The sequence below is a fragment of the Ammodytes marinus genome (genome assembly GCF_949987685.1).
Source record: "Ammodytes marinus genome assembly, chromosome: 23".
NCBI lineage: Eukaryota > Metazoa > Chordata > Actinopteri > Uranoscopiformes > Ammodytidae > Ammodytes > Ammodytes marinus.
This window is the reverse complement of record NC_137227.1, coordinates 633,450-660,761: the sequence shown is the minus strand read 5'-3', so window position 1 is coordinate 660,761 and position 27,312 is coordinate 633,450. Positions and strand designations below refer to the sequence as shown.

The following is a 27,312-nucleotide window of genomic DNA, read 5'->3' as shown; positions in this document are numbered from 1 at the left end:
ATAAAGTTGAAGTTGAATTGAGTTGAAGATGATTGGCATGTGTGTTGTATGTAGGTGTGCCTTTTGTTGTGGGAGGTGGGGCTAGGGGTCCAGAGATGTGGAGAGAGGGCTGAGGGCAGAATTATGGAGAAAATGATAGAAAAATTAGTGGAAAATTGTTAAGTTTTTGTTTTTAAAAGGAAAGAGGGTGACAGAGACAGACAAGGGCAAAGTGAAAAGTTGGGAAAGTGGAAAAGGGTCAAGATAAAGGGAATGCAGGCAGGAGGGTGGGGGGCAAGGCAAGAAAAGGAAAATATAAGAGCTAATATGATGTGCATGAGCAGTTTGAAGACATACGCCATTAGGTTTGGAAAATGTACAATTTCTTGCTCTTTTCTTGAACTTGCGGTGTATTTTTTTTTCCTTTGTTTAATTTTTTATGATTTTCTGAGGATGTGCCTTAATGATAATATTGTTATGTCTTGAAACTGAAAATGTAGATATCAGCAAAGACGAGAGGTCATTGCTGTTATGGAGTATCAAGGTCAGCTTGTGTTGTTGTTGCTCTGTCCGCTGTTGCTTTCACTCCTCTTTTCTCTCCAAGTACAAGCAGGCAGAGAGGGAATAGAAAGAGATATACAGTAAGACAGGATTGCTGCAAGAGAGAGTCAGACAGAAAGAGAGTGAGACGAAAGAAGAGAAAAAGAAAGAACGTCTGTGTCGGTGCCACAGTGAGGTATAGGGTTTCCTGAGACTTGTTTTCCTGACTTAGCCATTCTGTAAGCCCTCTATCCACTTCCCCTGTTATAGACACACACATACACACACACCAACACACGCACACATGCACACACACGCACACACGCACGCACACACACACACACACACACACACACACACACACACACACACACACACACACACACACACACAAAATCCTCGCCTCTCCTCAAATCACATTACATATCGCAGGAGATAGAGGCTTTTGGAAAACTGAGCCCAGTTCCCCTGGGCTATTCCCAAACCCGTGCTCCAGTTACACCACCACATTCCAGAGCCCAATCCTCAGTGTTGGGCCGAGTTTACTTAGGCAGACGCCTCTCTCCTCAAAAACTCTGCATAATCACCCCCAGTGCACTTAATCTCTGTTATTGGAACTCTGCTCCTATCAGCCCCCTTCCATACAAATATTATTGGAGGCAGAGACAATAAAAATTGCAATAAATATGTGAAATAATTCCTAGAGTAGCACAGCAAGTCCATCTCAGTAGCACTTTAAATTAAAAAAGGATGTGGCAGTAGGCTATGTAAAGTGTACTAAACTGTATATGCTCCTTGTGTTACCCTTGTTTTGGCATAAACTTCAATAGACAGTCATTCTTGTGAAGATCTGGACTTAAAGGGACAAGCTGGGTTGGGGTGGTTTGGTTTGGTTTGGGGGGAAGGTATCTTTGCTCATTATGTGAATATTACCCTTTTATTTGTGAAAATATTGTGTCAAAAATGAGTAATATTTTATGTACGAATGTCAAATGTTGTAAAAAAAAGAAAAACAAGCCAACAATCTAGTTTATCTAGACCACTTTATTTAGAGGAAAAACAGAAAGTGGGCAAACCTGAAATACTGGAAATAATCCTAAACTGGACAGGAATACTGAGTGAACGCACAAATAATGGTATTTGTCATATTAAATATGCATAACTGTACTTGAACAAAAAGGCTTTGGATAATAAGTCTGTGGTGTATCAGATATGTTCCACGCTACATACGATAACGAGAGGGAGACAGTCACTGTGCAGTAGGGTGCATTAGGAATCCAGAAACCACAAATACAAGTTGGTTTTCCTTCTCTTTTGTCCCCCCGCCCCTTCAAACCCGAGCCAAACCACTCTTTCTGATACCTCAGCCTCTGTCCAAATTAATCATTCACCCATCCACCCACTAAAGAAACACTAAAACAAAGAGCAAATGCAACATAAAACAGCCTACATTTTTCCAACCACATGCCTTTGTGCGCTCACACACACACACACACACACACACTGAAGGTTTTGTGCGCTTGCATGTGTGGTACACACAGTACAAAACAATAAAAGACAGACATTTACTCATCCAGATACACATTGAATACACACACACACACCAAAGTACACACACTCTTGTTCACCATATTCCACATCATTCCATCTCCATTCACCTTTTCCTGCACTAAAGCCCAAAGGCAACACCAATGCTGCCACCGCAGGTCCCCGGCCTGCTTCCAGTGCCGACCTGAGATGACATCATCCCTTTATCCCTGCTAGCTCTCCTTCTTCAGCCATCCCACTCGAATAAAGGACTGCGTTCCAACACAAATCATCCAAGCCTATCCCTAATGACAGGGTAGAGCTAAGTGTTGCCAGTGGGGGGGGGGTTAGCAGGAGAGCTGGAGGTACTTTGGTCTGGGATGCTGCCTGTTAAGGATTCCTCCCCAAAACATGTGGTTTGTTCTCTCTCTCTGAATAGAGCTGCAACAGTAGGGGGTGGATGGATGGATGGATGAGGAGCGCAGGGTAGCAGGAAAGAGGGGAGACCACAAAGTAAGCTTGTAGCCCAAAGGGTGGGATCATCTGCAGCTCAGGTGGATATGATTCTGCGTTCATGTCAGGGTGGCTTTCTCAAGTGGATGGCTTTCAAAGACAGAATGTGAGGATGAGGTTAATGCATGCAATTCAATCGTTTTTGCATTTTTCCTACTGACATCAGTGCGTATGGGCACTATTTAATCCTGTGGTTAGGTTTAGAGTTATGCACATGACATGACTATGGTTTATTTTAGACCCTCCATTGCACGTACGTACAGCTGAGGCTAACAAATAGGAAATAATGAACTTCCTGAGCAGTTGTGAAAAAACTAAATTTTTCCCAGGCTTATAGAGCTGCAAAACAAAATAAAATAATACAATTTTCACAATCTTAACTTTAATGTATACGATAAAGTCCCTAGCAGCTTGGATATTGTGAAAACCAGACAAGCAAGAGCTAATTTTATAGTCTTTTGAGGTTAAATCCCAGTCAAGTTGCAAGTTTTTCAAGACAAGTCCACCATAGACTATGGTCCAGATGGGAGCGTACCCCTATGTTCCCCCGGTTCCTATTAGTGCCGCCCAATTTCTTCCTTAAAGATCTCTCATTGGTCCTCTTCATCACTCAATTTGTCCCACCTGATTGTCTTTACCTGCTCCATTTCAGCAATGGAGTTTAGGGTTCACTAACTTTTGCTCGTGCAAAAGTTGGCAAAAAATGTATTTTATGGGGGGCGCCCTTAGCTCAGTTGGTAGGGCGTCCCCCCCATGGGCCTCGGCCAGCAGCGGACCCGGGTTCCAGCCCGCGGTCGTTCTCTGCATGTCACTCCCCTCTCTGCCCCATTTCAACTCTGTCTCTACACTATCAATAAAGCATAAAAATGCCAAAAAAAAAATATATCAAATATATATATATATATATATATATATATATATATATATATATATATATATATATATATATATATATATATATATATTTTTTTTTTTTTATTTTTTTTTTATTTTAGTTTTGACTACAAAATTGATTTCCTCAAAAAAAGTATGTGGAATTGATAAAGACAAACGTGTAATTTATATTAAAAAAAAATACTGGTATTGATCAAATTAATTAATAATGCTTATAAATTAAACTCCAAAATGCTCAAAGTTTCACATAGTTTCAAGGAGAACTTTATGCCTAATGGCGCTTTTCCACCGCACATGTAGCTCGACTCGACTCAACTCGACTCGACTCAACTTGGTTTGGTAGCAGCACGGGTCGTTTTCCACCGCAAATAGTACCTCCTGGACGTGGGCGGGGTCGTCGTAAGGGGCTGAAAGCCTACTCCGGAGCAAAGTAGCAAAGCAGAAATTACGAGCAGTTGTTGCACTATTAACTGAACCAACCGCCAAAAACACGGATGAAAAATGTTTAAGAAATACCCCCTTGTATCTGTTTGCTAAAAGAAGTAGAAGAATATTGCTACGGGCCATTAAAAGGGATGGTTGTTGTCCCGATGTGTGACTCTGACACACAGTCAGCTGTAGGGATGCGTCACGTACATTCCTATGCACGTAAACACGGGCATGATAAAGTTGACTGTTTAGTGCTTGTTTCAGGATACGTGTTTTCAAATGCAAGCCGTGTCTCAGCCTGAATATTTTATTGAGGTAATCAGTTCAGTGCGAGGCTTGTAATGTAATCGCTCGCTATCATGTCTGTCCCAGCTGGCTACTATTTAGCCTAGCTGCTAGCTGCCCTACATGTCTCCTCTCGTATGTAAGTAACTTCCCCAACAACCAACACTGGGTGAGCTTAGCGAATATATGGAAAATAAATTCGGATCTGTGATGCAAATCAAATGAAAGAGAGCCAGAGAAGGCTGCACGCGGCGTAAATACACTCTAAAGTCCCGGAGAGTTGGCGAGAATAAACAACAGAATGAAGCCGGTAGTCTCTGGCCACTGATTGGCCAGACAATAGTCTCTGGCCAATCAGTGGCCGGCCGTCTGCCGACGTCACCTTTTAGCATCGGCTCAGCTCGCTTGGAACCTAGAGCGAGGCGATACCAAAAAAGCAGCCGCTACGTGGTACCAGGTACCATGAAATTGCGGTGGAAAAGCCAAAAATGCGAGTCGAGTCGAGTCGAGCTGATACCATGCGGTGGAAAAGCGCCATAAATAGCCCATACAACCTTACTTCAAAAATACTGAGAAAATCATTGTCAACTATAAGTCTCCAACTCTGAAATCAATCATGTGAATCATATCGGTAAGGCTTGTCAGGAGAAATATGACTGGAGTTCTTGAAACAGTTTGAAGGTACACAAAATTGTAGTTAGGTAGCACAAAAAAAACCTATGTAGTAGGTAACACAAAAAAAACTATATAGTAGGTAACACAAAAAAAACCCTGTGTTAGGTTTTTTTTTTTGTGCTACCTAACACATAGGGTTTTTTGTGCTACCTATGTGTTAGGTAGCACAAAAAAATAACCCCTATGTGTTAGGTAGCACAAAAAAAAACCCTATGTGTTAGGTAGCACAAAAAAAAACCTAACACATAGGGTTTTTTTTTTGTGTTACCTACTACATAGGTTTTTTTTTTGTGTTACCTACTACATAGGTTTTTTTTGTGCTACCTAACACATAGTTGGCACAAAAAAACCCTATGTGTTAGGTAGCACAAAAAAAAACCCTATGTGTTAGGTAGCACAAAAAAAAACTAACAGGGTTTTTTTTTTGTGTTACCTACTATATAGGTTTTTTTTTTGTTACCTACTACATAGGTTTTTTTTGTGCTACCTAACACAGGTTTTTTTTTGTGCTACCTATGTGTTAGGTAGCACAAAAAAAACCTATGTAGTAGGTAACACAAAAAAAACCCTATGTGTTAGGTACCACAAAAAAAAACATATGTGTTAGGTAGCACAAAAAAAACCTAACACATAGGGTTTTTTTTGTGTTACCTACTATATAGGGTTTTTTTTTGTTACCTACTACATAGGTTTTTTTTTGTGTACCTTATTGTAAAGTGTTACCGCATTGTTCTCTGCCAAAAATCTAAAAAGGTAGCGGTTCCAAAAATACAAGAGAGTGATTGATTCCTATCAGTTTTTCTTTTTAAGAGCCTTGAGAGAATACATGAGGAAGGCAAATACATTGAACAGATACAGTAGACTCTCCCTTGCCTTAGCGGAAATACAGATAACCCTTTATAATCATTCTGCACCATCTGATCAAATCTGCTCCAGCGCTCAGAGCAAACCATGGTCTCTGTTTGATTTCAGCCACATGACTCCATGGCTTAGTGCTGTGCTGTAAACCTATCATTGTTCTGGGTCACCTCCCTATGGAGGTCCCAAAGGCCCACCACCAGCACACACACACACATACACACACACACACACACACACGCACACCAACCAACCACACACTTGAGCAGAATTCCTCCTCCTCCTCCTTCTGTGTCAGGAACTGGCAAAAAGCGGACAGCCTGTGTTCTGTCAAGGCATCCAAAATTCCCAACCCGGCCAAGTCATATATTCTGTTGTCATCCACAAGGCCCTAATGTAAACCTACGAAGAACGAATAGGCAGACAGTGTCCTTTCACCCACACGCCATTCACACTAAAATAAAACCCACACACACTGAATATGACTCATCACAAGCACCGTGGTGGATGCTAAATATCTCTCAAAAAGTATTTAATTCTTTACTGCAGCTCACCCACCGTAGGATGTAGGTTTGACTTTAATTTGCTCTGGGTGTCTATCACTGATAATAGGATGCATCTTGCTGCTTGAAAATAGCAGGTTATTGTGAGTATTTTCAACACGGAGAATCATTCAGCCCATTGTTATTGAGTCCAACTGAAACAAGCCTCAGTATGTCAAATTAGATCATCATATTGCAATTTTTTTATCAATCTTTATCGAATGACCTGCTGTTGTGCAGCTCTGTGAAACTGCATACCTTTTGTATTGTTTTTTGGCATTTTTATGCTTTATTGATAGTGTAGAGACAGAGTTGAAATGGGGCAGAGAGGGGAGTGACATGCAGAGAACGAACGCGGGCTGGAATCGAACCCGGGTCCGCTGCTGGCCGAGGCCCATGGGGGGGACGCCCTACCAACTGAGCTAAGGGCGCCCCTCCTTTTGTATTGTTCACTACAATATAATTTTTAAACGGCGTCGTGGGGTTGAACTGTTTATTTTGATATAGTCCCTCGGACTGAGGGGGAGTTCAGGGCAGAGCAAGAAAAATATGAATGAAAACTGGCCCATCGATACAAAAAAAGAGCTGTTTAAAAGATCGTATTAAGGTGCATTATAAATCAATCTCCCTCGCTTTCTGCTCCGCTCTGTTCTTTGCCTTTTCTGAGAGGTTTGGGAGAGAAGCATGATTGCTTACAGCTCTGGCCCTCTTTGTCATTTACCCGGCCTAAACCAACAGCCGCCCTGCTATTTAAGTGCAGTAAGACATTTTTTAAGAATTTAATGGAACAGTAAAACGGAAACCTGCTATATTACATGATTGACGGTCGAGGAGTATGGTGCACAAGCAGTGCTGTAATGCTATGTGTTTAGCATGGATGACAATGATATTTCAATCAGTGTGTTTGCACGTGTGTGTGTTTGTGTGTCTGTGGTTTCGTAGGACTCTGTTAATCAAATCGGTAAGGTAATTGTGGTTTTAACATTTTGATTCCACAGAATCAGTGGAACACAGGACGACAAAAGGAAAAGATGGTCATGATGAGGTCTGTCCATAACAAAGATTTTCCTCCCCATTATAAAAATAAAAAAAGGGTTAGGAGGATGGAGGAATTATTAACTTTTTCCAACCTTAAACTCCATACTAATTGCCTAAACATTTCTTCTACAGATCCATATGTGGACACGAGCAGCGAACAGGATTTTGGCACTCTTCAAGCCACATGTGAGAATTTCCTACTCACCTCATTCAGAGGTGTTGTTTATCACATCCACTGGCTGCTTGAAGAGCCAGAAGAAAGAAAGGGTCTTTTTTCACAGTTTATTTTTTTATTTACAGGCGGACGTCAGTTTTGGGGAGCTTTAAAATAGCGAAGCCTTTAAACTTTCTCCTACACTTAGTACAATATAGGTAGTACACAGACAGTTTCTAACTGAATGTCCTGGTAAGGGTCTAGCTGACCAGCCAAAGGGAGGGAGAGAGCAGACAAACCCTCATTGCATCATCTGCCCTTCAACATTCGCTCTCTGTGCACTCAGCGTCAGCTAAGAACCAACACACCGCACGCAGCAATGCCTTCACGACTGGGCAACGGAGATGCAACCTAGAATAAACCATAATCATCTATTTGTGGTCCCGCTTCGGGCAAATATGACCATAATACAAAAGCACACACACGATGTTTGGAGTTCCAGTAAGTTCCACAACCACATTGGAGTGTCGTGGGGACGCTGGGTTCCTCTAAGCTGAAACTCTTTGCTTTCTTTCCTGAATGACGCAACACACATACACTTTCATACCCTTTCCTCTGACGTTTTCTTAAATCTATATTTCTTTAACAGTAAAAAAAAAAAAGTGTGCGAGAGCGGAAAGCCTTCTGGTGTTGTGCTGTGTGGTTCTTCTTTAAATACTATTTCCGTCACACCAGAAGCACGTCACGTCTGGGTTGCTTTCTCTGCGGCTGCTGCTGGACTCTACTCGGCAGGGGTACTAAATACAGCAGAACACCGAAAGGCCTTCTGCTATCACACACACTTTTTTTGTATCTTAAAAAACAAACTTTATACGTTTTTGTGTATGTGTAAGGTAAAACATGAGCTATACGGTCTCTCATAGTAAACAAAGACGCTTATTTTATGGGAGAAAACTAAGTGTTTTAGTACAGTAAATGTGTAGCATCATTCAGACACAGAATACTGTCTTTTACTTTAGAAAGTCGTATTTTTTGGTCCAGAAACAGCAGCTGCCCAAAGTCTCATACACTTGGGCAATGTGTAACAAAGCAATAATCCATAAACATTTGATGAATGTTTGAATAGCATGCTTTGATGTTGGATGTTTACATGAGTGGGGTGTTAACATGTGAGCATAAATTAAATGTGCACTTAGCAAATAAACATAAAAAATAACACAAAATGAATAGAGATGAATGCCAAGTCTCTTCATTCAAGTCCAGACACTGTGTCATGGAGAAACCTCTCTGGAGCTTGCTAAATCTCCTGTTCCTTCACCTTCATCTGTGGCTGTTTACCTTACTTGACACAGAACGGGTTTGTACATTCCATCCTTTTTCCGCATGAGCTCTGCTGTGTCACTCCAACCCCTGTGACTGGTCTGTCAACCCCTTGTCCCCATGGCAATTAGTGAGAAACCTTGGCCAATTAAATGCCGCTCTTCAACACATGCCAAACAAAACAGCTCGGAGTGACGACTTGCCTCTGTCGCTCTGAAAAAACAACAACAACACAAACCTCCTCAATAGCAGGGAGAGATTTGTGTGATGGGTTAATATTGGGATAGTAAAAGTGTTCCGGAGGGCTACATTGTTGACCCAATGTTGGTGTATAGTGTGCCGTGACCCATGTTGAATGTTTTATGGAGATGTGTGTATATCTACCAATTCAGCTGAATGGGACAAGGGGCACATAAAGAGGACTGGAACACACTGACCCATAAAAGCCTGGTTCAGATTTTAAGATGTGAGGAGCATCGGAGGCAAGGTGAAGCAAGCCGTAGGCCGTTGCTGCACAACCTGTTACATACTCTGTCAGGAAAAAGTTAACAGAGACTGAGTATTGTTCTATTCTGTGTGTAGGTGACGTGTCCCCTCAAGAATGCGCTTCTCTTCCCCTCTACTTGCTTACTTCACTTGTTGCGCGGCAGAGGAGCTGTCGCTTGAGGAATCTGGAAAACACCAGCGGGGTATGAGAGGAATTCTGCTTTTGGTTTTTTTTCTACTCCACCTCAAACCAAGCAACCCCTCCTCCTCACCCCCTAGCTCTCTTGACTTTGGAAGCCTCTGCACTGCCCGGGGCTCTTGACTTTTCTCTTGTTTCTGAACTTAGCCCAACAATAACAAGCTCTCATAAACAATGGGGCTTGTTGATTGGGGGGTGGGGGATAAGAAGGAAAGTGGCTGTTGATGGCCCGTGCAGTGGGTTTTTTGCTTTCCTCCAAAAGGACTTTGATGGCACAGAACTCTGGAAGGAGAGTGCTGGTCAATGTCAGGAAACCACAAAAGTACAGGGGGAAAATTTTTTAGTTTTGGAATTCCCTGCTTTTACAGCAACCATGGAGTCTGGATTGCATTGAGCGAGGTTTTGAACAAGAAAACCGTGGAGCTCTGCTCCCGTCCTTTCAGCCTATGGGCAAAACACAGCCCGAGTCACATGCCATTAAACAGCTAAGCAACAACTAAAGCCTCTGTCTATGACAGGGAAAATGATAACACAGAAGGATGTTTCCTGGAACAACTCTGTCTCTTGTGCATGTGGTCTTGACCAGATAACAGCAGAACATCTAAAACATGCTTGTGGTAGAATACCTGTCTTGCTTGCTATGTGTTTTACTGGTTTGTTGATGCATGGCATACTACCTGACTCTATGTTGTCCGTATTGTTAGTGCCAGTGATTAAAGTCAAAACTGGGAAAATCTCCAGCATAGATAACTACAGGCCAATTGCTCTGGCTAGCATACTATCTAAAGTTTTAGAAATAATTATTTTGGATAGGATTAGTGAGTATGTGGAAACCACTGACAACCAGTTTGGTTTTAAAAGTAAACTTGGAACAGATCATTGTATATATGCACTTAAAGAAGTCATAAGTAAATACAGACGACAGAACTCTACCATGTTTATGTGCTTCTTAGATGCATCAAAAGCCTTTGATAGGATTAACCATGGTAAGATGTTTGCCAAACTACAAGAGCGAGGAGTTCCACCTTACAAGATAAGGATTTTGCAGTTCTGGTACACACAACAAACCATGCAAATTAGATGGGGCAGTAGTTTATCTGCACCCTTTCAAGTCACCAATGGGGTGAGACAGGGTGGCATCTTGTCACCTGTCTTCTTCAATGTGTATATGGATGATCTTTCTAAGAAGCTTAACGGATGTAAGACTGGTTGTATGGTGGGAGACAGTCTTATAAACCACCTCATTTACGCTGATGATTTGGTCATCATGTCTCCATATAGTGCTGGGCTACAGCAACTGCTTAAAGTGTGCTCTAGCTACGGAGTTCAATATGACATCAAGTTCAATCCTAAGAAGAGCGTTATTATGATTGCTAAAACTAAGGAGGATCAAAAGCAAACGTTTCCTTCATTCTTACTGTCTGACCGCACTCTAGAGGTGGTTAAGAAGGTACGGTATTTAGGTCACATCATCACTGATGATCTATGTGATGATGATGTCCAGCGCCAGTGCTGTAAGCTTTATGCTCAGGCCAATACATTGGCACGCAAATTTCATATGTGCACGGATGATGTTAAAGTTAGTCTCTTCAGAGCCTACTGTACTCCATTTTACACAGCTCACCTCTGGTGTAAATATAGAACAGCAAAACTGAAAAAGTTACAGGTAGCGTATAACGATGCGTTTAGGATCCTCCTTAAGCTTCCTAGATGGACAAGTGCTAGCTCTTTGTTTGTGACTAGTAATGTCCCCACCTTTCATGCTGTGTTGAGGAATTTAATGTATAAATTTATGTGTCGACTTTTAGAGTCAAAAAACAAAGTAATAATTGCACTCACTGACACTAAACAGAGTGATACAAGGTTCTCCTCTGTGTTGTGGAAACATTGGAATCGATGCTTGTATGTATTTTAATTTTAATTTGTGTTGTCATGTATTTGTATTGTCTTTTTATATGGAACTTTGAGTCCGGAATAAAGTATTAATTCATTTATTCCCTCTTCCATCATGGAAGATGATAGTGCACATATCTGGACATTGTCCCTTGTCTACTGAACCCCTCTCATAGTGACAAAATCAAAATCAAATATCCTGAGAGATTCTAGTGAATAGGATGGCTAAACAAACCATCGTATTTTTGATATAATTTCCTACAGGCTGCATACCAGGGCAGAGCTTTTGGAAATGCAAAATATTTTCCAAAATATTGAATATGCACAAGCAAAACATTACACAGAGCAGTGCATTTTAAATCAACAGGCAAAGAGCTCCCCCTTGTGGACAAGACAGAACTAGCAGCATGTCATCATACATATATGGCAATTTGGGAGATGAGTAGAAAATCCTTTCTTTCTACCACATTCTTCACAATACATAACACATTAAGAAGTCATTTAAAGAATGAAATTTAAGTTATAAGAGCATTTGGTTTTATTCACAGGATTTTAAACTTTACAACTAACCAAAAAAAGAAAAGAAAAACACTTTCCAGGAAGCATTCACTCACGCACACACCAAGCACTCATCAAAAAAAGGGAGTTCTCTGTTCAAAGTCTTCATCAGCTTTAGTGAAGGTTTAGCCGTCACTGCTCTTCATTTGTCTGCAGGCTTGAATGGATCAGACCATATCTTCACACCTTTAAGAAAGAAAGAAATACAACAAAATAAACTGTTAATGTGGATGTAAATGTGCCTTACATCAGTGTTAAGGTACTGAATTACAAGCAATTAAATCAAATTCCCATTTACCATACTTGAAGTACAAGCTGATTGTGGCACACTTATAAGACAATAAGTAAAGTCCAAACAGGTTCAACCCATTAAGACCTGATGAGACGTTCGCGTGTTCTTACCTTTCAGACGTGATGAGAAGTCTCATCAATCAGATCTCATCTCTTTTAAGACACATAACTTATGAAATGTAACTTGATTCACTAAAGTACAAGTGTGCGATTCAGGTGAGGAATTATTGCCAATGGAAGAGACTGGTTTTCATTTCATGTCTCCATCTGCTATAGAGGCTAAGACATTTTATAATTCTTCATATACTGTATGTTCTTATGATCTTTATTGGTTTATTTAAAATCCCCATGAATTATAGGGCGGAGATAGTGATTTACAGTTAAGATCAAGGGTTTAAGCTTTTAAATTGTTTTTATTTCATGTCTCTATCTGCTACAGAGGCTGAGAGAAAAATCATTTAGTAAACGTTGACATTCTGTGCAGTTTTTCAGAAAAACCTCAGGTTTTGTGAGGTTGTTTTTAAAAAATGCTCAGGTTTTAGAGGAAGTTTATTTTGGGTGGCCTTAGCCGTAACAGGTTCATTTCAGGACGACTTTAGTATATTTGGAGGGAATGACAGTCAGAAGTGTTCCATTTTGATAAACTCTACATTTGGTGCTCCCCTAATAAAAAAAATTAAGTTATGTTGGTAAGTACGGCTGCAAATGTACAAAAACAAAGGGAAGCAGAATTGCACTGATTGGATATAAAGACTTAAGAGTTTTTTCTTTTTTTAATATATAAATATATAATGTTTATCAGTTTAAACAAATATTTGTATATTGAATACATGTCGAAAAGGATTAGGAAATTATCCCATTCTTTTTTGTTAAATTTTACATAAAGTAACAACTTTTTTCGCAATTGTATTGGGTTGTATTTTCGATTCCTGTCATATCCGACATATTGCAGAAATTGACAATAAAGTTCAGCAAGCTCCAAAATCTCTCTCAAAACAAAAACAAAAAGACTGACACATGCTACATGAATCTACTATGTGCTTCTTACCCACAGGTTGAACATCTGCCTGGTTGATTCCTGTCCGGTTCACTTTCTGGACTGCGCCTAGCAAAGAGAAGATTACAGTGAACTCATTAGGAGACGTGGCAGTAGCCTGCTACCCCAGCCGCCTCAGTAAGGGCACATTGAGCCACTTTCAAACCTTAAAAAGACTGCACGGGTTGAACAATTGGAATTGTTTTATGTTTCTACAGGTACGTGATCACAGAAATAGTTTGCTGTTAGTTAAACATTGTTTAATGAAAGTCTTTATCAGTGCTTAAAGGTCAGACTCTGGGCTTAAAGTAATCTCAAGATTATATATAAGGGCATTCAGGATATGAAACAGGCAAGGTACCACCTATATAAAACAGAAATGGGAAAGGGAAACCAAGAGGTATCCCTGAAGAAGTTTGGCTACAATATTGTGATTTCCAATTAAAGATATATCAGGCTCAGTCTCATGGAGAATGTTTGGCTGGAAGAGTCTAAGAAGATTCTTCATTACTCCTGTCCAGTCTCTCATCACTCAGGCTCTTCCAGCTGCTGGAGGCAATGTGGCTCTGTGGAAGGCAATCACTATCACTTGTTTTGGGAATATCCTAAAATCCTCACTTTCTGGCAGAAGATCCACACAGAGCTAGAATCTGTATTTGAGGCTAAAATTAATATTAATTGGGACGAATACGTTTTGGTTTACTTCATTCAATATCTACAAAATATCAAACAAAATACCCGTTTGGAATTCTTAGTATAGCTGCTAGGAAGGCAATCATATGGAAAGGGCTAAAACTAGACATACCATCATTAGAAGACTGGCATGATATAATCCATGATGAAAAAAGTACGTTCTCCGACTTTGAGGCTCCAGCGCAGTAGCCTACATATGAGAAGAAGAAAAAACATGGGAGCAACAACCTTCCTTTGTCTTTTGGCAACACCTAGCCCTTGGTTAATAAAGTTAAATTAACAAGATCAAGACTGGGAAACTGAAATTACACAGTAAATTAAAACTGTACACACGCTAAATATTCTATTAGAAACTTAGTTCGATAAGCTCCATTAAACTACAGGCTAGTTAATGGCTCATGTATAGGCCTACTCTTATTGACTTACTGTACTCGTTTGTGTGCGTCAGCGGGTAGAAGAAAATGGGGTAGAACGCAGCCGCCACCGCCGTCACAAAACCTCCAAATACCAGCGCTATTCTTCTATTTTTGGACATGTTAACGACGTATCAGAGTGCAAGACTCAGCTCACACCATGGACCTTTAAGGCTCTCACCTCCAAATGTATACAGTGTATACAATTATTATTTCCGGTTCAAAGGTCGCCACAAACCACGTGATAACAAAACAGCTGCGTCGTTGGCATGGTTGGCATTTTATATACTATCTATGGGATGGAAATAAAAGTGGTGTCAAAACCTTCAAATCTTCAAACAGACGATGTTCTGCCCATAGGGGTTTGGTTTTGCCACAGGTGGGAGACATTCGGAACTCATCTCAGGTCGTTGGTCGTTGTCCATCTGGTTTGGTGCTTCTGGGCTCCCGTACTAAATGAATGCGAGGCACTTGGACATAAGTACTTGTTTACATTTATTTTTTAAACAAATAGCTCTGGAAAAATGGTGTAAGAGCAGGTTAAGACACAACTTCACTTATCTTTAAAAAATTTGACTCAATATCTCAACATATAGGTAAAATATAACAAAGATAGGTGGCGATAATGCTCCATCTGGTTGCAAGTCGCCATTAAGAAGAAGAAAATGAAGTCACGTGCTACTGCAAAACAATAATAAGGAAGTTGAGTTGAGATGAGAAGTAATTTAGGTAATTAAGCGCTTCTCTTGGAAAGAAAGATGAGGTTTTTTGCCGTCTTTGTGTTTTTTCTCTGTCGTTGTGACACGCTCGCAGCGACAGGCGAAGACGAGCGAATTCAGACATTTGTAATTCCTCACAGTCACATGGACGTCGGCTGGGTGTACACTGTACAGGTAAGTTTTTATTCTATCAACATATTCTGAATCAGGTGTTAGACTTTACATGCATAGAGTGCAAAGCCTGGTTTATTTCAGTGAACCACTGTCACCCCTAAACTGTGGACTGAACCTGTGTATTTTAGTTAAGTAGTAATGTTTACAAATGCACTTAAAACAGACCCTTACAGGGTGCTTTACAGTGTAAAAAGGCATCAAAATTAATGTGTGCAACATACAATACAAAACAAATTACAATATATAAGAGTGGATTGACAGACAAAAACCGTATGAAGTGCATTGAAATGAAAACAGAAATAGGAAGAGCAAAAGCAGTAGAAATTTAACAGTAAATTTACAGAAGGAGACGAATGAATGAACTATCCAAAACATCCAAAAAAATATCAAAGGGATACAATCTATTAAAAGGCTTGCCTATTAAAGTGTGCATATTTGTTCTATAGGATAGTATGCACGCCTATGCTGCCAACGTGTACAGTAGTGTGACTGAGGAGCTGTCCAAGGCAAAAGAGCGCAGGTTCATTGCTGTGGAGCAGGAGTTCTTCCGTCTGTGGTGGGACACTGAGGCAACAGACTCCCACAAGACACAAGTAACTTGACACTTGAATATTGCATTGTTTTTTTGCTATTACTGTTTGTGCATTCAACACATCCAATTTTTCAGCATGTATTACACTGTTGTTACGATGTAGGCTATGATGATGTAGGCCTACATGTTTTAACATATTTCTTTGTGTGTTATTTGTTATTCTACTATTGTTATATTGTGGATGTGGTATCATGGACATATCTGACTTGCTTCTCATTTCCTAGATCTATTTTCTTATCATTCCTCTAAGTCAACAGTGTTTCCCACAGGTTGAGAATGTACTTGTGGTGGTGCAGATGGTGACGCAGGTTCAGTAATAAATGAGTCGAACAAAGATTTGTGAACCATTTATTGATAAACAATGAGTCAATGACATTCACTTATTTAGAAAGGAATACCTATTTACATATTCATTTACAAACCAGACTATATGGTTGGGCGGTATCCAATTTTTGATACCTTTAAATCATCTTCAAATAACCCCCGGTACACAGTGGGCCTATTACCTTTGTGTAATTGGGTTGGCCGTTTTATCTCCTTGAAAAGTAAACTGATCTCCAGGTATAAAAAAAGTGTCTCCAGCGAATAATGAACATGTTCTGGCTTGGTTGGCTTGCTAGGTGGGAAAGCTTGTAGAAGAGGGCCGACTGGAGTTTATCATCGGGGGCCAAGTGATGCACGACGAGGCTGTTACTGATCTAGACGACCAGATATCACAGATGACAGGTAGTGTCCCGAGCCTATAAATGCTAGACCCTGTCTGCTAGAAGAGACATGTATTCTAGTGTGTCTCTGTGTTGTTTAAGAGGGACATGGCTTCCTGTACCAGACGTTTGGGGTGCGTCCTCAGTATTCCTGGCAGGTGGATCCATTTGGAGCCTCTGCCACCACACCAGTCCTCTTTGCCCTGGCTGGGTTCAATGCCCATCTTATCTCCCGCATCGACTATGACCTCAAGGACACCATGCAGAAAGACAAGGTATGACCACAGTTAAGACGCTAGTCCAAATGGTCCTGCCGCTGTTGAAGGGAAAATACTGTTTCCATTGTCAGCTTTGATCAACCCGAAGAACACATTTCCTTTGGAGCTGTTCTTATAACGTAATTTAATCAAATCAAATCAGTTTTATTTGTAAAGCCCAATATCACAAATAGACATTTACCTCAGTGGGCTTTACATTCCATACAGTATGACACCTTGCCCTTACACCCTTAGAAGCAAAATGAACATAAAGAATGAACAGGCATGCGAGTAAAAAGAGAACTATCCTGCTGGGCGATGAGTTAATGCTGATGTGAGGCACTAGCAGCAGGGGACAGTCCGTTCCTAGGACGGCTGATTCTGCACAGAACTCTGAGTCAATAGAGCAGCAGCTTGGTACACAGAGGGAGAGGACCCCCAAAGGATCACTCGGCCAATCATGGAAGATAGACAGAGAAGCATGTAATGTTAGGGAAATGCATGAATAGATATTCTATAATCAGTTATAGTGTTTGCGTCGGCAGGACAATTATGCAGTGGCCGGACAGTACTCAGTCCCAGATAACCAAGACCATGGTCCTCCCTCAGGCTATTACTATTAACGCTATTAACACTATTTAAACACTATGAACACAATTAACATTATTAACACTTCTCTACCTCTTCCGTTCTCTATCAATACATAATCTTTATAACTAACCTTTTAGAATGCCTGTAAGCGTTCTCTGCATGTTGTTTATCTCTTATCTTGGTACAGAAACTCCAGTTTGTGTGGAGAGGTTCTCCCTCTCTGAAAGAGAAGCAGCAGATCTTCACTCACACCATGGACCAGTTTAGCTATTGCACCCCATCACACCTGCCATTCTCCAACAGGTAGTCCTCCTTCACACTCTTTATTGGCTCATGTATAGTTCCCTATTTCTACAATAACTCAGCATCTACTCCTGTATATTTAGTGTGGTAGTGCATGCTACTACAAAGATGCAAGCTACATTCTACTCGAGACACATGCATATTCTTAAAATTAGTGTGATTCAATAGACATACTAGAGAAACACGTTCGAGGGGGTTAGGGCGTCCCCCTATAGGCCTTTCACACCAAAATGAACCAAGAGTCAGTTCCAGGCTGGTGTTGGGGTCAGTTCAAAACTGGTTACAGCCTTATCCCAGTTATAAACCGGTTGGTTTCACATCGACCGGAGACAGCCATGGAGCCGGCAAGAGAGCAACGTCATGACGTCACTGTAAACGTGTGTGTACGTCACCCGACGCCGCTGCTCTTGTGGCTAACGCTAAAGCTACCGCTAGCTTTAAGCACAACAACAGCGGCGAATACGTCTTATTTTTACACGTGTTGGCTCTCGCTTTGCTTTCTTAAGCAAACAGGACCCATACAGCGTATTCTCGCCGGTCAATTTGATCGCTTCGTTCGGTAATTATGTTATGTTTACGTCTCGTAGTAGCGGTGTTTTTAAATATGGCGGGCATGAGGTTTGAGTTGCTCTGGTTGGTCAGGATAATCCCTCCCCCAGCCGCTGGCGCAAGCAGTTCTTATCAAGCCCAGCTCAATCCTGGGGTATGAGTTCCCCCGGTTTTTACGGCCCGGAGCAGGCTCTCTGGCGGTGTGAAACCAAAACACTGGCTCTAACTCCGAACAAGCCCAGAACTAGCGCCGATTTTGCGGCGGTGTGAAAGGCCTAATAGAGGCTCAGGCCTTGCAGCAGACTTGGGTTCCAATCTGATTTGGGTCAGTTATCTGCATGTCTGCTAGCCTGGCACCGCCCGCCTACCTACTTCTGCTCAATTTTCATTTCACTTCAGTAGTCAGTCTGGGGCTGCGGTGCATTCATTTGTTCCTGCACGCCCAGATTTTTGGATGTCCAATCAGCGAAGATAGGAGCGACTGAGAACAATGACGTCGAAGTCGCGCACCAGTTTCAGTTGAATGCTGCGTTCCTTTATACTCGGAACTCGGAAATTTCTGACTTGGTAGTTTCGAGTTCTGACCTGTCTGTGTTCCAGCGCATCATTCTTACACATTCTTACTTTTCAGCTCTGGTTTCTATTGGAATGGAGTTGCCCTGTTCCCCAATCCCCCTAAAGATGGAGTTTACCCCAACATGAGCCTGCCCGTCAGCAAGGAGACACTTCACGCCTACGCCAAGACTATGGTGGCCAACATCAAGCAGAGGGCTGCGTGGTTTAGGACCAGCCACGTGCTTTGGCCCTGGGTGAGTTGATAGAATCTTGTGAGTTTTGTTCTCATATGGTGTCAAAGCCTAAATCATTTATGTTAAAGGTGAAGTAAGCGGTTTATTTATGTTAATATAAGTGTTAAATCGCTCTATATTCATACAGTGATCACTTACATAATGTGCACGTTTCATAAAGCCGATCTCTCAGTCAGCTGCTCTGCATGTAATCGGCAAATAAACGTATTGTAGGATTCCAAAAATTTTATCCAATCACAAGAGAGAACGCTACAAACCGAAACCCGTCTCACTCATGGTCTCACTGCCGGTGCACGCCAGAGCAACAGATGGGTGAATGTTTATGCGCCTACAATGGCGGAGCAGGTACAAATCCTTCCCAATTTCTGTTTTGGTGGTTTTTATCATGTTTTATCACACTCATGGATCTGAGATTATGCTAGATAACTCGCTGCTTGAAGGCCGCAGTGCATTAATGTGGTGACGTAGGGACGAGCGAGGGGACTGCTAACTGCAGTAACTGACAGGAAGTTAGCTAAAAGAACCAATCCGCTTACAGCACCTTTAAGAATCCTGCAATTAAATGTAACAATAATCTTCCTTTCGTTTCAGGGTTGTGACAAACAGTTCTACAACTCCTCCGTCCAGTTCAACAACATGGATCCTCTGATGCATTACATCAACCAGAACAGCAAAGAGTTTGGCTTGACGGTCCAGTATGCCACACTTAGTGAATACTTCCAAGCCATCTACCAATCAAATCTTGTCTGGGAGAGTCGCGGTAGTGAAGATTTTCTACCATATTCCAGTGGTGAGAATCGGTATCACTTATCTGTATATTCACTGGAAAACAAGGAAATGAGCCAAAGTCAATCTTCTTGTATCATTGTACTGTCTGTGGCTTTATATCCTAGAAGCGTACCAGGCATGGACAGGGTTTTACGCCTCCAGAAACGTCCTGAAAGGGCTGGCGAGGCAGGCTAGCTCCCAGCTGCATGCGACGGAGACTCTTTTCACCCGATACAGAATCAGCTTCTCTGACGGCCCAGTGGCTAAAGACTGGGCTCTGGACAAACTGAGGGCACTTCGCTGGGCTGTGTCAGAAGTAATGAACACAAAATAATATATTTAAATTTTTTAATACAAAATGTAATTTACCAATGTGTGTGTTTTTTAGGTCCAGCACCATGATGGCATCACTGGCACTGAGTCTCCAAAGGTGGTGGATATGTACCTGCAGCATCTCACAGAGGCTATGATGGGGGCTAAGGAGCTTCAGGCTGCACTCATCCTGCTGCCCCACAACCTTCATATCCCCAGCATCTTAGGCAACCGCTACCACCCAAAAAGTGTGAACATGGGACTGTAGCTTACTGTTCCCCTCGGCTATCCTTCTTTATGCTAAGCTAAGCTAATCACCTTTTTGTTTTTCAACAGAAAAGCTGATTTTGTCTGAACTTTCTCCATTAATTCGTGGAGAGAGATTTTTTTTTTTTTTAAAGAATAGTTTTCCAAATACTTTCTTACTGTCATTTCACCTACTGTGTAACATAAGCTTGAAAATTACAACAATTTTTTCAAATACATTTCTCTTAAATCTCCTCATGGCAGGTGTTCATGAGGCTTTGGAGCAACATGTCATCGTTTACAACCCGTTAGCATGGAACATCAGCACTATTATCAACATCACTGTGACCTTCCCCAGCGCGGCTGTCTTTGATGATGATGGACACCCAGTGCCTGCACAGGTTGTGTGTTTTTAAAATGTTTCAACTAAAGGAAAAACCATGTAACCTTAGCTGAACTATGGTTGAATGTGGTAGTTACAGGATCAAGTATATTATATTGTAACAGTAGCATTATGTAGAGAGGACTCATAATTAGAGCAAATGGACTCACAACAGTATCTATCTAAAGTTTGCTAGCATTAGCCACTATAAGATACTGGTCATATACCAGACCAAGAAAGGCTTTAGCAGCAAAACCCCTGAGTGTATTGAATTGAGAAAGATTGAGATTTATTCTAATTATATCAGCATCGCCTTTCATAAGAGTGTATTGAAATGAGATTCAATTTAAGGTCCTCCTCTACACCTTCAAAGCCATCCATAATCTTGCCCACACATACCTAACAGACCTCATTCAAATTGCCACCTCACTGTCCCCTTTTTTCTCACCACGATGGGGAGCATAGCCTTCAGCCGCTCTGCTCCCCTGCTCTGGAATGCACTACCCCATGACATCCACAACACCGACTCCATATCCCAGTTTAAATCAAAGCTCAAGACTCACCTTTTCAAATCTGCATAACCCTCCTGATCTTCTCTTCCCACATCATCATCGCCCATTGTCCACTTTATTATAAATGTCTTTATTTCTATTGTTTCTTGTGTATCTGTTTCTGATTGTATACCAGATTTGTAGGCACCGTGTCCTTGAGAGCCTTGAAAGGCGCCTTTTAAATAAAATGTATTATTATTATTATTATTATTATTATTATTATTATTATTATTATTATTATTATTATTATTATTATTATTATTATTATAAGAGAAACGAGAAACTAGAAGCATGATAGTAATAGGGAAAAAGTCTGTTTTGTATTGAAAATCAGCCATTTAAAAATAGAACTTCCCCAGTTTCAGAAGCAGTCATCCTCAATAACTATAATTCACTGTAATGTCACCTCCTCTGTCTGTTCCAGATCCAGATGTCAGCACAGTCCAATGTAACCTACGATCTTTTCATGGTGGTGGAACTGGGAGGCCTTCAGCACAGGAAGTACCTACTGAAATTCTCAGAGAAGCGCTGCTTTGTGTGGGCCAAGTGTGGCTGGACCTATGAGGCCAAAGGGATTCTGTTTGACAGACGCAATGTCCGGGACGTGTTGAAAACCAAGAGGCTACTGCCTGTTTTGAACGAATGTTACAAGCTATTGTTTGACCAGGATACAAATCTACTGCACAGCATCACTCACCTGTAAGATGTTAAGCCTCTTTATCACTAATGTCATGCCCTGTGCTAATAAACTTAAGTAGCATTTTCACCATACATAGGAAGTAGTTTAGATTTTGTTAATACAAAGTATCACAATAATACTGTAACTCTGACTTATCTGTCGCTCTTTGCAGTCAAGAAAAAAGGAAAGTAAGGATAAGCCAGGATTTTTGGGAGTACCACGCAAATGGACACGTAAAATCGGGGCCCATCTCTGATAACTACATCTTCAGCACTAACAGTTCGGCTGTGCGGGCGTACAAGGCTGTGGAAATGGAGATCCTCCCCGGCAAGATTTTGACTGAGATAAGGCAGCACTTCTACAGGTGGGCATAAGTCACCAGTTGTTTTGCTCTGTTATTGAACGAACATGTTTTTTACACATTTTCTAATTGACACACTCTAGAGAGGAGTGCGATAAAGACTATGCCTACTCCATCACCACCCGTGTCCCAGAATGCTTTGGGAGCAGGCCGCGGTGTCACAGGCTGGAGCAGACCTATTCACTGGGGCCCCTTGTGCTCAACACAGAGGTGGTGCTACGCAGCAGCTCCTCGCTCAAGAACAACAAGACCCTGTACACAGATGACAACGGCTATCAGATGATGAAGAGGACACATAGGAAGTTCACTAAGAACACTTTGGCAAGAGTAAGGCTTTGGATAAAGTGGACGCTTTAGGACATTTATAAAAGTATTATGTAATAACTAGTATACAATATGCATTTAGAACTATTTCCCCATGGTACGGGCGGCCTACATTGAGGATGACCTCAGCAGACTGGTGCTGATAAGCAACAGAGCTCATGGTGTGTCCAGCCAAGCCGACGGACAACTAGAGGTATATATCATTGTTTTTAAAGATCGTGTTTCACTACTGTTTCAGTTTTGTGTTATAAGTTCCATGTCTCGAAGTTATAAGGGTATTTTTCAGAACAGACTTGGTAGAAATAGAATAAAAAAGTGTGTGTAAGTGCTTCTTAATTAGTGTTTGATTGCTTTTTTAAATTACCTTAGAATAAGCTTTTATATCTACATAGGAGTTAAATGTGCCGACATGTTGCACCTCCATGTTTCTAAAGTAGCACAGAAGGGACAAACTTAACAGCCCTATGCTTTTTTATATACAGTGTAGTGTGAAAGTTTGTGAACCCCTTGAGCCTTTTGGAATTTTATTTATTTTAACCATTATTAATTCATTTTTATCAATACTAGTATTTTTTATATGAAATAACAGATGTTTGTTTATCAATTCAACATTTTTCTTTTCCAGAAATCAATTGTTAAAACAGATAAAACAAATTATTTGACAAATGTTGTATGTGCAAAAGTTTGTGAACCCTGAGCTGCATTGCTTAAATCGAGCAAGGTAAACACAATCAGGTGGGCCAAATCGAGTGATGAAATAGACCAATGTAATGAGAGATCTTCAGGGAAGAAATTGGGCGGCACTAGATAAAACAAAGATAAAACCAGGTCAGTTTAGGCCCACCAAACTGAACCCATACAGGTCAGACATGCTCAAAGGGGAAAAAATCTCAGAGGATCTCAGGAATAGAGTTTTGATGTTGCACATTTGTCTGGGGACAGCTATAAATTCATATAAAAAAGTTTGAGCTCCATCGGTCCACCGTGAGGCAAATCATCTACAAATGGAGAGCTTTAAGAGTGACTTAACATCTGCCTAGAAGTGGACTTCCTTCAACAATATCCTCAAGCGCCACAAGAAAAGGGATTTTTCAGGTAAAAGCCAACCCAAACATCACATCTGAGATTTGCAGACCATTTGCCACCACCGTTCTTCACTTGGGAGAAGGTTCTCTTGGTGGTAGGCAGAGTTGCGTTTTTGCCCAAACATGGCGGTTTTGGTTGTGACCAAACAGTTAAATTTTGGACAAATCTGTCCGCAGAAAAGACTTCAGGTATCTCCTGGTGCTCTCTGGCAAAGTTGTGACAAGCACTTTTGTTCTTTTTTGAGAGTAGAGGCTTCTTCAGCAACCCTCCCTTGAAAGCCATGTTGACTTATTCTTATTGTGGAACCATGCACATCTGTCCCAGATGCTGCAAGAGAGGTCTGCAAATCACTAGATGTAATGTTTGGGTTGGCTTTTAACTGAAAAATTACTTTTTTTGTGGTGCTTATGGATATTTTTGAAGGAAGTCTACTTCTCGGCATATATTCAGTCACTCTTAAAGCTCTCCATTTGTAGATGATTTGCCTCACGGTGGACCGATGGAGCTCAAACTTTTTTTTAATTAATTTATAGCTGTCCGCAGACAAATGTGCAGCATTATAACTCTATTCCTGAGATCCTCTGAGATTTATTTTGCTTTTAGCATGTCTGACCTGTATGGGTTCACTTTGGTGAGCCTAAACTGACCTGGTTTGATCTCTGTTTTATCTAGTGGCGCCCAATTTCTTCCCTAAAGATCTCTCACTACATTGGTCCATTTCATCACTCAATTTGGCCCATCTGATTGTGTTTACCTGCTCCATTTAAGCAATGCAGCTCAGGGTTCACAAAATTTGTCAAATAATTTGTTTTATCTGTTTTAACAGTTGATTTCTGGAAAAGAAAAATGTTGAATTGATAAACAAACATCTGTTATTTCATATAAAAAATACTGGTATTGATAAAAATGAATTAATAATGGTTAAAATAAATAAAATTCCAAAAGGCTCAAAGGGTTCACAAACTTTCACACAGCACTGTATAGTGGACGTTTGCCGAAAATGCACCTGTTTGAAGTCGAAGAATAAGTACTAAAGAATAAATAACTAAATACATCTTCACCTCATCACCTGAGATTTTTAAAAGACTTTAATCAGTGGTGGATGATACCATCTTTAGTAACTAGCTTCTTATCCTTGAAGGTCACCTCAGCTTCTGTAAATTCTCCCAAAGAAAGGGGTTAACAAGGGAGCGTTGCAATGTAGAATCTCACCACTATATGTTGCTAAATATTCTGATATTAGACACTGTACCTTTTTAAGTCAGAAACGTAACACATGTTAACATCCTGTGAATCCATCTGTAGGTCATGCTCCATCGCCGTCTTTGGAACGACCAACCGTGGACGCTCAACTACAACCTGACCCTCAACGACAGCTCAGTGGTGAGGCCCACATTGTGGATGATGCTGGCTTCAATCAACGCCACCTCCAAGCTTTACCAGAGGGAGGCAATAGAGCTGCAACATAGGCCTGTCATCATGCCCATAGACCAACCACGTGAGGCTTTCATGTTATTTTTTAGATATGCATAGGGCTTCTTTTTCAGATTCAGTTTCAGAAAACTTTGTCTGCCATGACGGTAACTCGGATAATGAACATACAATATGTCTCCCTAAAAACAGAATAGAAATACCTATTAAAATAATATATTTTGACGGGATAAAAATGTAAATGTAGTACTGTGTGTAAAGTGGAATAGTGTTTATCAGGATTTGTGGATCATAATCTTTTATTTAAAGGTTCAATATGTAACAGGAGCAATTTAGAGTTCAGTGTCTTGCCCAGGGACACTTCAACATGTGGCAGGGAAGCGGGGAACCCTGCAACCTAGTGGACGATTGATTTTCCCCCCCAAAAATACAAATGATGACGTTTCTGCACAAACACATTCAAGCAAGAGAAGAAGAAGCTTAATGGGCTAGCCGGAGTTCTTATGTCTGAATGAATGGTAGTGGGAATGAAGGCGTCTTTCTAAGGGTTTATCTTGGCAGTTCTAATGTTTTCTTCTTGTAACTTCTTCTAGAGAGGCCGTGGCAGGAGAAGGAACCCAGAGGAAGTTCTCCTGTGCGTTCCGTTGTTCTGCCACCAAACCTCCACCTGCTCAGCCTCAGTATCCCCGGATGGAATTACAGCTCTAACCACGGTGTTCACCTCAGCCACATACACTCAGGTCAGCTATTAGAAAAATACTGGGCGCATGCTTTTAATATTTTTAAACTAATTCTGAAAAGAGTGATGTATACATATGTATGTGTGTGTATACACTCACCGGCCACTTTATTAGGTACACCTGTTCAATGGCTTATAAAAACAAATAGCTAATCACATGGCTGAAACTCAATGCATTTAGGCATGTAGACGTGGTCAAGACAACATGCTGAAGTCAAACCTAGCATCAGAATGGGGAAGAAAGGGGGTTTAAGTGACTTTGAACGTGGCATGGTTGATGGTGCACGGCAGGATGGAGCCATGCTTTCACGATGTTTACGTCAAATTCTGACCCTACCATCTGACTTTCAGGTGTAATGAAGTGGCTGGTGAGTGTATATATATTTTTATTTTGTATGATATTCTTCTAGGTAAGGGTTTGCACCCTGAGCCAGACTATGACCGGGTCTTGTTAAGAATCATGCATCTCTTCGAGGAGGACCAAGACACAGAGCTTTCCATGCCAGTCACCGTAAACCTGAAGGTGTTCATAGAAATACAACTTTAAGTCCAAGTGTTCTAACAGGAAAGATTTTCATTATTTTTATAAAAAGGAATGACATCATCTTTTCTGTTTGAATGCTGATGTAAACAGGAAGCTCTGCGGGGCATAGGGGAAGTAAAAGTACTGGAGGAGCGTTCTCTGACAGGAACCTGGGATATCAGCAGCCTGCAGAGATGGAAGTGGAAGACTGCAGATTACTTAGAAACAAGTTAGAAATTAAATTTAAATTAAAGGAAATAAAAAACATAGTACATTCAAACAAACATAGTTTTGCATTTTATGAAATCTGAGTTTCTTCTATTCTTTTTCTTTTCTTTATCTCAGACAAGAATAGGAGCAGGAGCTGTGGAGAAGATCCCTTCACTGTGACCATCTCACCCAAAGAGATCAGGACCTTTTTCCTTCACTTTGCGCCCGGGAACTTTTAGGCTGAGCTATCTTTTGTCTTCTGTGAAGATAGCCAATCTTTATAATGTGACAATGCTTTTGTTTCTAAAACCATGATCCTTTTACTGCACTGTTAATTGATGATATCTTTGCACATCATGCTAATGTGTTGAAAAGCACTGATGTGTTGATAAGAGTGTTTCTTAATCACTGTATAAAACCCTACTGTGACTGACTTCACTAACACAGGCCAATCCCCTCTAAAGTAAAGGTCTTTCTGATGTTGAGGATTTGTATTATATTATTGATGGAAATGTCCAAACACTGTTGCCCATTCTTTTGATCACATTGGCCTCAGTGACTCGAAAATAATCTTACGATATGTTTTTATATGTTCAGTACGGAGGAGAAAGTGCACTTTAGCCTGGCTGCAGGCAAACTAACCTGGCTACATGACATTCATATGTGAAAATAACAAATG

The 27,312-nt window shown here is 40.9% G+C and overlaps 2 protein-coding genes across 3 annotated transcripts; one reads left to right on the top strand and one right to left on the bottom strand.

Annotated features, from left to right (window-relative positions):
- Positions 1-11,852: 11,852 nt before the first annotated feature.
- On the bottom strand, positions 11,853-14,721 carry smim20 (small integral membrane protein 20). The gene is made up of 4 exons (XM_080052296.1): positions 14,337-14,721; positions 14,023-14,100; positions 13,230-13,286; positions 11,853-12,076 (listed from the first exon to the last, which is right to left on the bottom strand). Exons 1-4 carry the CDS (start codon positions 14,443-14,445, stop codon positions 12,033-12,035), a joined length of 288 nt encoding a protein of 95 aa, XP_079908422.1. The 5' UTR covers positions 14,446-14,721; the 3' UTR covers positions 11,853-12,032.
- Positions 14,722-15,001: 280 nt separating this feature from the next.
- man2b2 (mannosidase, alpha, class 2B, member 2) lies at positions 15,002-27,275 on the top strand. Of its 2 annotated transcripts, XM_080052527.1 has the most exons (19): positions 15,002-15,216; positions 15,663-15,809; positions 16,429-16,534; positions 16,615-16,787; positions 17,548-17,663; positions 18,844-19,021; positions 19,613-19,811; positions 19,915-20,105; positions 20,178-20,349; positions 20,612-20,748; positions 21,705-21,979; positions 22,132-22,323; positions 22,404-22,647; positions 22,727-22,837; positions 25,036-25,228; positions 25,755-25,901; positions 26,311-26,423; positions 26,535-26,652; positions 26,769-27,275. In XM_080052527.1, the coding sequence occupies exons 1-19, from the start codon at positions 15,082-15,084 to the stop codon at positions 26,870-26,872; spliced, it is 3,051 nt and encodes a 1,016-aa protein (XP_079908653.1). In that variant the 5' UTR covers positions 15,002-15,081; the 3' UTR covers positions 26,873-27,275. The 2 variants fall into 2 exon arrangements, with proteins under 2 accessions (XP_079908653.1, XP_079908654.1); XM_080052528.1 differs by lacking the exons at positions 15,002-15,216; positions 15,663-15,809 and having other exon boundaries at positions 16,484-16,534; positions 16,617-16,787.
- Positions 27,276-27,312: the final 37 nt, after the last annotated feature.